The sequence below is a fragment of the Hydra viridissima genome, unplaced genomic scaffold (assembly GCF_058129835.1).
Source record: "Hydra viridissima isolate aposymbiotic clone 2 unplaced genomic scaffold, HvirCarnegie_v1 scaffold_9, whole genome shotgun sequence".
Lineage (NCBI taxonomy): Eukaryota > Metazoa > Cnidaria > Hydrozoa > Anthoathecata > Hydridae > Hydra > Hydra viridissima.
In genome coordinates this window covers 97,511-108,779 of record NW_028324308.1, presented here as the reverse complement: position 1 = coordinate 108,779, position 11,269 = coordinate 97,511, and the positions used below count along the sequence as shown (strand labels likewise).

General features: G+C 31.4%; 1 protein-coding gene and 1 long non-coding RNA gene across 3 annotated transcripts in view; both read left to right on the top strand.

Annotated features, from left to right (window-relative positions):
- Nucleotides 1-213: 213 nt before the first annotated feature.
- LOC149883467 (uncharacterized) lies at nt 214-2,958 on the top strand. Its single transcript, XR_016455698.1, has 2 exons — nt 214-326; nt 2,769-2,958. It is a non-coding gene; the product is annotated as an uncharacterized LOC149883467 (long non-coding RNA).
- Nucleotides 2,959-3,019: 61 nt separating this feature from the next.
- LOC149883466 (uncharacterized) overlaps nt 3,020-11,269 on the top strand; it is a 30,976-nt gene continuing 22,726 nt past the window's right edge. For both annotated transcript variants that reach the window (XM_090097946.1, XM_090097947.1), the window contains exons 1-2: nt 3,020-5,701; nt 6,266-6,400. In XM_090097946.1, coding sequence (XP_089954072.1) covers nt 3,028-5,701; nt 6,266-6,400 — 2,809 coding nt within the window. In that variant the 5' untranslated portion in view covers nt 3,020-3,027. The remainder of the gene's footprint in view (nt 5,702-6,265; nt 6,401-11,269) is intronic.

The following is an 11,269-nucleotide window of genomic DNA, read 5'->3' as shown; positions in this document are numbered from 1 at the left end:
AATCAAATTCGCATTTGCATTTGAAAATATATTAACATGAGAAAAAAAATTATTATAAATACAGGACTAAATTTCGATAAAGCTCAACAAATAATCTATTTAAGTAAGTGTCGTTTAAATTGTATTCATACATCTTGAAATTGCGCATTCAAAGATCCAATATTTGATTCAATGAATGCGAAAATCAGTGCCGTAAGCTTGCGCATTTAAAATACTTCATATATTTAATAAGGTATCAGCTATTCATCTTCATTTAGCTCAAAACGTAATAGTGTCAAGGAAATCAACTAAAGTATGATCTTCTATTATATCGCCAGCATCGTAATGTAAGTTGACTTTATATAAATTGACTTGTTAGCCATACAAAACCTAAACTTAATGGAAGTATGATAATAACGAGCAGAGAAGGAAATATCTTAGTTTTCTTGTTCATAAACAAAACAAGGGTTATGAAATAAATGCTTCAAATGCTTGTATGCGATTAGAATTAGCTTTAGCAATTTTAGTTATTTTAGGGCTCCTAAAAAACGTTGGTTAGGGTTTAATTTACTCAAACCCTGTTATTTCAAATGTTCAGGGCTACTTTTTTGTCCCATTTTAATACAAACCCCAGCCCAAGGACAGTCCTTAGATCAGTTTAACGTTAACTTTAAGCAATTTTAATATAAAATGATTCAAAAAGTTGGGTTTAAGCAAATTATGTACACCGTAAGAGCATGGTCACCATTTTCATTTATCATACTATTTTTAATTTTCGAAAATGTTATTCGTGCTATATGTAAACTTAATGGCAAAATAATAAAGAAAAAGAAAATATTCAGTTCAAAAACCTTTTTAAAACCAATATTTCATTCCTGCAAAGTATTTGTAAATGCTTATCTTGGTGATGAAAAGGTATGACTTCTAAGATAAGAACGAAGCGAATATCAATTGAATAACAATTTTTACAAACTTTAATTACTGAGCAATTAAGTTAAGCTGTAGGAAATTTCATTGTTATAGGATAAAATAGCTTTTTAAAGTTTAGATAATTGCTAGATTTTTGATTAAAGAAATAACTTGCGACCTACATTTTAACTTAAACTCTGCTGACATTTTACTAGATAGATTTTGTGCCTTTGTTAAAAACTTAGGCCTAGGTTTTTGTCAGAAAAGACTCCTTTAATGACTCATGCTATATCCTACTGAGAGAATGAAAGCACTCTTAGCCGTACGAGATTCTTGATACTTTATCTGCATTAGAAAAAGCATTTATAGTTTCTAGTTATTTAGCTGCGAACATTGAAAAACTCCTCAAAATGTTTCTTCATCGTTCTTAAACAAGTCGTTTTGCAATCGCACTCCTACCATCACTGAACCGCAGTCATTAACATGAGATAATCCTATACATGATGAACTTGTTTTGTGTTGTGTAAAACTTTTGAAAATCGCTATTACTAACCCTAGAACTCCCTTCCAGCAGTGGGAAATTATTGCTCTTATATTGACATTTGTTTTCGTGTAACTTTAAACCAACAGAATAGAAACCATTCAGTTACTGTCTAAACTTCTTTTTAGATTCATTAAAAACAATTTAAACTGTATTACTAATAACGATAAAAGCCAGTATCGATTCCTCATAAAAAATCAATTTGGTAGATTTTTTTTCTTGTACCTCTGATCTTTGTAAACTTTTCAAAACGTTTTTTTCACAAAACATGGCAATTCCACCGCCATGACAATCACAAATGGGCCGTTCTTTATGCACCTGGTGTTGGTTTTTTGCTCGACTGCCCAAAATGCAGAGATAATATGGAAGTTAAGCAAACCCACGTTGAAAATCAACCATTCAAATCGTCACAAAGAATCCAGCTATGCTCCAGATAATTATTCAACAACAAAATTTTTATAATACAGTATGTTTCTTTCAAATTGCTAGATTGATCAATCGGAATCAAAGCTCTAACCAAAATAACTACAGTTGTTTTTGGTTGTCTAATAAAAAAACGCAGTCTTTGTTAGAATTATCGACAAACTTTTTTCATTGGAAAATATTTACACTTCACAAACTTGATGAGAGAAAATGTTTTGCTATATTGTTCTAAAGAAAGAATGTTTACAGTGCTGCCAAGAACGATCTTTTTATTTATTTCACATTTAAAAATAATTAGTTTAAGACATTTCTTTTTTTAACGTATACATCTGTACATTTTATTATACCAAAATATAAAGTAAATCAAAATGGTAGGTTTTGGTAGTAAAAGTTTCGTATTGCACTAATCTATATTTTACTGCAATGCTCTGCTTCTTTTTTTCACGGTGTATGTTTTCCTTCCACAAACAGAAACGCACTTTTCTGTTTCTTTCCATGTGCACCATGTAAGGCTAACTGTGATGATAAAAGCCTTCTGAACAGTATTTGTGTGATGTGTGAAAAGTTAAATCATCAAAAGACAATGTATATAAAGTAAATAAACTTTTTTAACAAATTGGAAAAGTACTCCAATCCTTACAACCTATTTGCCCTCAAAATATCCAATCTTCCGTCTGACGTTTTCGATGCATTAACTTCTTTAAGTCAACTTAATAGAGTGCTATAGGTAATACAAAACAATATATGCCAGCGACAGTCAGCACCAAAAAATCCGTAAAGTTCAGCTGCTTTTGTTTAAAAACTATTTTGAAGAATTTTTTTAGTTTCAATGTTTTATTGATCTTGGGTTAAGGTTTACATATTAATGTATCTTAAAAGATTTTTTAAGCAAAATATAATTAATAATCTTCTTTAGGATCCTGTTATTGAAAAACAATGCAAAGACGAGTCCAACTAGTTGTAATTTTTCCTTAAACGAGACAGTATGTGAATACAGTTCATTGACCGAAATATCAAACGGAGTTCCATCTAATATAACGCGTCTTACTTTACCATTCAGTTTGTTCATTGACCCATCAGGTGTGTTTAATTCATTATATTCATAAAGAACTCTTCGCCTTGGATCAAGCGCAATAACTGAAATTCCCTCTAACACATTTAAATCATTAACTTCAATGTCCGAACTTTACCTTAGCTTCACTCAAATATCACATCTTCAATCTGACACATTCGAATCTTTAGTTTCACTAAAAACTCTAGATTTGTCATCCAACAAATTAACCAGTCTTCATCCTGACTTATTTAAGTCATTAACTTCACTTACAACTCTTAAGTTATTTGATAATCAAATATCCAGTCTTCCGCCTGACATTTTCAAGTCCTTAACTTCTTTAAGTACTCTAAGTTTATTTGATAACCAAATATCCATTCTTCCGCCTGACGTTTTCAATTCCTTAACTAATTTAAGTACTCTTGATTTATCTGCTAACCAATTATCCAGTCTTCCACCTGACGTTTTCAAGTTCTTAACTTCTTTAAGTACTCTTTATTTATCTGATAACCAAATATCCAGTCTTCCGCCAGACGTGTTCAAGTCCTTAACTAATTTAAGTGATCTCTCTTTATTTAGGAACCATATATCCAGTCTTCCACCTGACGTTTTCAAGTCCTTAACTTCTTTAAGTACTCTTTATTTATTTGAAAACCAAATATCCAATCTTCCGCCTGAGGTTTTCAAGTCCTTAACTTCTTTAAATACTCTTAATTTATTTCATAACCAATTATCCATTTTTCCGCCTGAGGTTTTCAAGTCCTTAACTTCTTTAAGTACTCTTGATTTATCTGATAACCAAGTATCCAGTCTTCCGCCTGATGTTTTCAAGTCCTTAACTTCTTTAAGTACTCTTAAATTATTTCATAACCAAATATCCATTCTTCCGCCTGACGTTTTCAATTCCTTAACTAATTTAAGTACTCTTGATTTATCTGCTAATCAATTATCCAGTCTTCCGCCTGACGTTTTCAAGTTCTTAACTTCGTTAAGATCTCTTAATTTATTTCATAACCAAATATTCATTCTTCCGCCTGACGTTTTCAAGTCCTTATCTAATTTAAATACTCTTTATTTATCTGATAACCTAATATCCAGTCTTCCGCCAGACGTGTTCAAGTCCTTAACTAATTTAAGTGATCTCTCTTTATTTAGGAACCATATATCCAGTCTTCCACCTGACGTTTTCAAGTCCTTAACTTCTTTAAGTACTCTTGATTTATCTGATAATCAAGTATCCAGTCTTCCGCCTGATGTTTTCAAGTCCTTAACTTCTTTAAGTACTCTTAAATTATTTCATAACCAAATATCCATTCTTCCGCCTGACGTTTTCAATTCCTTAACTAATTTAAGTACTCTTGATTTATCTGCTAATAATTTATCCAGTCTTCCACCTGACGTTTTCAAGTTCTTAACTTCGTTAAGAACTCTTAATTTATTTCATAACCAAATATTCATTCTTCCGCCTGACGTTTTCAAGTCCTTATCTAATTTAAATACTCTTTATTTATCTGATAACCTAATATCCAGTCTTCCGCCAGACGTGTTCAAGTCCTTAACTAATTTAAGTGATCTCTCTTTATTTAGGAACCATATATCCAGTCTTCCACCTGACGTTTTCAAGTCCTTAACTTCTTTAAGTACTCTTTATTTATTTGAAAACCAAATATCCAATCTACCACCTGACGTTTTCAAGTCCTTAACTTCTTTAAATACTCTTAACTTATTTCATAACCAAATATCAATTCTTCCGCCTGAAGTTTTCAAGTCCTTAACTTCTTTAAGTACTCTTGATTTATCTGATAACCAAGTATCCAGTCTTCCGCCTGATGTTTTCAAATCCTTAACTTCTTTAAGTACTCTTAAATTATTTCATAACCAAATATCCATTCTTCCGCCTGACGTTTTCAATTCCTTAACTGATTTAAGTACTCTTGATTTATCTGCTAACCAATTATCCAGTCTTCCACCTGACGTTTTCAAGTTCTTAACTTCGTTAAGAACTCTTAATTTATTTCATAACCAAATATTCATTCTTCCGCATGACGTTTTCAAGTCCTTATCTAATTTAAATACTCTTTATTTATCTGATAACCTAATATCCATTCTTCCGCCAGACGTGTTCAAGTCCTTAACTAATTTAAGTGATCTCTCTTTATTTAGCAACCATATATCCAGTCTTCCACCTGACGTTTTCAAGTCCTTAATTTCTTTAAGTACTCTTTATTTATTTGAAAACCAAATATCCAATCTTCCGCCTGACGTTTTCAAGTCCTTAACTTCTTTAAGTACTCTTGATTTATCTGATAATCAAGTATCCAGTCTTCCGCCTGATGTTTTCAAGTCCTTAACTTCTTTAAGTACTCTTAAATTATTTCATAACCAAGTATCCATTCTTCCGCCTGACGTTTTCAAGTCCTTAACTAATTTAAGAACTCTTTATTTATCTGATAACCAAATATCGAATCTTCCGCTTGACGTTTTCAAGTCCCTTACTAATTTATCTTATCTATTTTTAAATAATAATCAAATATCGAATCTTCTGTCTGACGTGTTTAACTCATTAACATCATTAAGAAGTCTTGATTTATTTTCCAACAAAATATCTAGTCTTCCGTCTGATGTTTTTCAATCGACGACTTTATATCTACTTAACATTAGTAGTAATCCCATGAACTGTGATTGTAATCTTACAACTGCTATCATGTTATTGCAAGTAAGAACAATATCAATATCTGGCAAATGTTTTGATCAGAAAACAAGAAACTTTATTGCGCTGGGACAGTTAACGGAAACAGGTAAGTTTTATGAACTAAATGAGAAGGTGGTTAATGTGCTCTATAGTAATAAATTCTTTTGTACTAAATAAGTTTGTTTTTATTTATTTTTATCTACTTAATAAGCATCTACTTAATAAGTATAAAGAGTATATTACTTAGTACTGCTGAAATTGCTATTTCGTTTGTTTTAAGGGATTGTAATATTTATCTTACTATTTTACTCAAGGATAAACAATGTAAAACTACAAAATATGCTAAATTTTATATGTTTACATAATTGCGTTTTAATTTTACCTATATTAATTTCCTTTTGCATTTTGGAAATATTTCAATGTTCTTGCAATAAATTAAAATAACTTTGTATTTAATATCTAAGTTTCATTTGAAGCCAAAGATATTTAAATAAAATTGTTTGTTGGATTTCCCGGTCAGAACGCTAAAAAATGATTATCCTAAGAATGTACAGGAAATCATCATATATAAATCTTAAAGTAATATCTTCATAATTTTCATTAATTAACTGATGATAGTCTTTAAAAGCTAATTTCATTCCTCAATATCAATATATATACAATTTTTTAGCGTTTTATAAAGATATGTGCAATATACTCCCGCATAACTGCTCAACTATTGCCGACTTTGTAAATTTGAACGGTAGTTACACGTGCATTTGTAAAAATGGCTACCAAACAATAATATTATCAAAATTATGTGAAGGTAAGCTCTTTATTATTTAATTTTTCTTTTTGTTGATATGTTTGTTTAACTTCCCAATTGAATAAACATATAAGAAATCGAAAAATTTACACAAGTTTAAATCGTTTTCTTTAAACTCTTAAAAGAAAACGATTTAAACTTGTGTAAATTGTACGTGTCGTACACTTATAAAACTTACGTCATATAAGTGTACGACACGTGCTTTAGAGTGTCTAAGTTAGTCAAAGGTTTTTTAACCTTTTGCAAACCGTCTAAAGCCAGCTGAACTCAGCAAGCAAGTACTGTAAGCTGTGTATTGTACAGCCAGCTACGGTTATGAGCCTGGTTATGAATTTTTGGCATATGGCTACTTATAACGTTTTGCAGTTGATTAATGGTCAACTTCGAGCTTTTTTTTTTCACTATTATAAAATACTAGAGTTTTACGTGAATGTATGGAGTTTTGGCAAAACTATGTTTTTTACATGAATATTAATACTGATATTTAGTGAAAAAGTATAAAGGAAATCTTGAAGAAATTCATACTTTTAGTATTTTTTGCTTTTTCTGATAATGAATAAGTAGGTTAAGAAGTTTGTTCAGTTTATATTTCGATCATTTTTAATCGTGAAATACTTGTGGAAAAAATACTTATCAACTTCATAACGGAATGTTTTTTCTTTGCACAAACCAACTAAATCATGTAAATGCATTGCAATGGTAATGAAAATATCCAACGGAGCTGTGCAGAATACTTAGAAAATATATTAAATAACTAACACCTATAAAAGCAGAATAGGTACGGGAAGACCTCATTCGATTATATAGCATTAAGAAAATAAACTGATTTGGCCAAATAGACGACTGACAGTGCAAGCATTGAACAGCGGAGAAGCTTACGAAAGTTGATATGAGCCCTCTAGAATTGCAACTTTAAAAAGATACTTACAAGAATGTGTATTGAAAGATTAAATAGCAATAAAAAGCCACTGTTATGCCAATGAAATAAACTGGGAACATTTGCCTGAGCTTTAAAGCACAAAACATGAATGATCACTCAATCGGTGAAAGTCTAAGTGACTGATAACATATCATTTCAATTATATGTGTAGAAGTAAGACCATTTCACTTTTATTCAATCATGAGACTTTGTCATCAGCTTGGCGTCAACTGTTGTTGATTTCTCTGGAGGTAAACTGGTGGTCTTTAACTATTCCTTGTAGAAATTCTGAAGTGTTTATAAAAAAAGAAGAGGTTTTCTTAGTTAAATTCTTTAATGAATATTCAAATACAGCTGAAATAAATGTAAACTACAGTAAATAGTTTCTGAGTCTAATAATGAAAAAAGAATGAGCTCTGACAATCATTATTTTGACAATATTGAAAATTGCAGACATCGTTGAAACCTGTTCTATCCAATTAATACTTGACCAAAAGGAGTACATCCAACATTTTTCGAGGAACTTTCCATTCTGACAGAGCATTCACTTTCACTGGTAGATTGTTAACCTTAATTACTTTTGAACTGTAATGGTTCCAACCATCATTCCGAGAAGTATGTTGCTGAGTGCACGATATGGTATTCCATAAAGTTAGCTCATTTTCTGTGAACTCATTTTGTCAGAAAAGGCAAAATTTCGTCATTCGAGAAAGCGTTCATAAAGTCGCTCATATAATTTATAAATGCCATTTGGAATATATATATATATATATATATATATATATATATATATATATATATATATATATATATATATATATATATATATATATATATATATATATATATATATATATATATTCCAAATGGCATTATATAAATGCAGTTGCTACATTCCAAATTGAAAAAACATAAGAAACGTTTGAAAAAACTAATTTAACAATAAGACACGCAAATATAAAAATATTGGGAATCTAGCCTTCTAATTTTTGGTCTATTTATGCAACATGTAACTTTACAACTTTTAGCGTTTAGCTTTTTTATATCTGTAAAAAATTTAAAAAGTAAAATGCTAACGTCTTTGGCACGTAAAGGAAATACTGAAAACCGGCTACTTAATATTTGGACTGTTTATACAACATAATTTGCAATTTATAAACACCTTGTCGAAGTAACTTTTAGGCTTATTAACTGTTCATCAAACTCACATTTATGAACACCAATTTTTGGTGGATGCATGACAACCCCATGTTTCTTGGCACCAAGCGTCTTTTTTTCAAGCAGACATCCACCGCCTTAGCAGAACACTGATCGACTACCGTTAAAATAAGTTGTCTGCGAATATCAATTAATTCTTAATTGTAGTGCACTGTGCAGGCATGGCCACTGCCTTGAGCAAAAACACAAAAAAGTTTTTTACACATACTTAAAAACGGCTTCTTGCGGAGCTGCATTTAATGTGACCTTAAAAGAAACTTTTAGAGAATACGCACAAATTTTGAAGAGCTTTCAAATGTAAAACAACTTTTTTTGTTGAAGAAAGCCATATAAGTCTGCATTTAAAATGCAACTACCTAAGTAGCACATATAAAAAGAGGTATTTTAAAAGATTGTTTATCATCAAACGCCTCCTGTTTTGAAAATTTTGATACAAGAATTAATGGCTGTTTGAGTGATTTTGAAACACATTCTCTTTTTCCACAAGTTTTTTCTAAGGTACCATCACACATAAAAGGCTATAGACATTAGTAATTTACACATAGTTTCGTTTATCAATATATTAATCTAAAATTTAATTACAAGTAAGAGATCCTAAATTCCAAAATGTTGTTTCTGAAGTATCTTGGTCTCTGATGGTACGATACTACCATTTCTTAATGCTCATATCTCATTTATTTTTAAGTTACAGTTATGGAAAAAAGTATCCGGACAAACTATTTTTAGGTATAATTTTATGTTTAATGAAGGAAACCTCATACTGTTATATATATTTTTGTAGCTCTCGACAGGCTCTATCTAAGTGTACCATCAAACATTTACTACACTTGGTAGATGTCTCTGTTGGTAAGAAAAACTAAAATGACTGTGGAAAAAAGTATCTGGACAAAAAACTTATTTTTCTTTTTTGTAATTTATTTCTTTAATATTAAGTCCATCCTCCTATATTAGTTAGTACTTCGTCAATACTCTTAGGCGTCGACTCAACCAGGTTCTTACACCTCGTTATATCTATAGAGTTCCAGCATTTTCTGAGTGCTTCCTCGATATCGTCTTTTTTCGTCAATATGAGCTTACCAATTTCTTTCTTGACTACTTTCCATAGGTTTTCTATAGGATTTAAGTCTGGACTTTGCGCCGGTCAATCTAACATCTCGATATTTTTTCCTTGGAGCCAGGCTTTTGTATTTTTTGTCGTATGTTTTGAATCACCATCTTGCTGGAATAAGAATTCTCCATCGAATAACTCTTGAGCAGATGGTAGCATATGATTTGAAAGTATTCTAACATACTTAGGGCAAGTCTATGTATTCTCTTTAACATAAATACGCTCCACACAATTCCAACTGAAGCATCCCCAGGCCATGACTTTCTTGTCATGCTTTGTTGTCTGTTTTACATGCTTTTGTTGCATTAATTCACCTGGTATTCTCCATGTCCAATGTCTACCATCTGAACCATTAAGGCATATTTTCGTTCCGTCCGACCATAATACCTTCTTCCAATCGTCAAGGTTTCAGTTTTGATACTTCTTTGCAAACGCAAACCACTTTGCAATATGTTGTTTGGTAAGTAACGGTTTTTTGGCAAGTGCTCTACCATGTAAATCATACTCATGCAGCCTGTTTCTAACAGTTCGAGGAATTATATTGACTAACTCGAGTTCTCTGAATTGATTTGCCGTATCTGTTGCATTTGGTCTCACAGAGTTCTCAACCAAAGTGAGGATTTTTTGATCAATTCTTGGAGTTGTTTTTCGTTTTCGTCCAGATCTTGGCAAACGTTTGAGTAGTCCATGCTTTTTAATTCTCCCCAGAGTATCTTGAACATTTGATTTGGGCATACCAAGCTGTTGTGCTATTTCTCCAACCGTTTTGCTTTCTTTTGAGAGCGCTTCAATCTCTTTCCTAGCAACTTCTGTAAATTTTTTACTTTTCACCATGGTAACGGTTGTCTATGGATTCTAAATGTTACAGAAATAAAAATTATGATTTTTATCATTTTTACTTATATTATTCTAAGCTACTAGGATGCTTACAAGATCTTTCATCATAAACTTTATTGAAAGTCTTGACCAAAAATCACCAGAAAGTAACTGTCCGGATACTTTTTTCCACAGTCATTTTAGTTTTTCTTACTAAAAGAGACATCTACCTAGTGCAGTAAATGTTTGATGGTGCACTTAGATAGAGCTTGTCGAGAGCTACAAAAATATATAAAGCAGTATGAGGTTGCCTTCATTTAACATAGAATTATACCTAAAAATAGTTTGTCCGGATACTTTTTTCCGTTACTGTACTTGAACTAAAACAAGTCAGCAATTCTCGATGGATTGCAAAAGCCACTGATAGATCCTATTTATTAGACGGAATTAAAAGAATGCGTAACGTTATTCAACACCAGCCTCCACCATGTTAGCTAGCATCGGGATGCTATGATTTAAAGTATGATAAATATGCTTGAATGGGTAAATGAGAAAGTATAATGGTTGAATGTTATCTCTTAGTTGACCGTTGCTGCATTATCATAGCGTCTCAGTTTAACAACGAAGCTCAATGCCAAAACTAGCACTTGTTTTTAACTGTGAACCTTAGAGCTATAAGTATGCGGTTGTGAAGCAACGCGTGCTACTTAACACAATCATCAAAATAAAGAGTACTTCAAACGTCAACAGGTTTCAAAAACGAAAAGAGGAGTAGGGGACTGCATTGGGTGTCCGCAATCAAATTTGA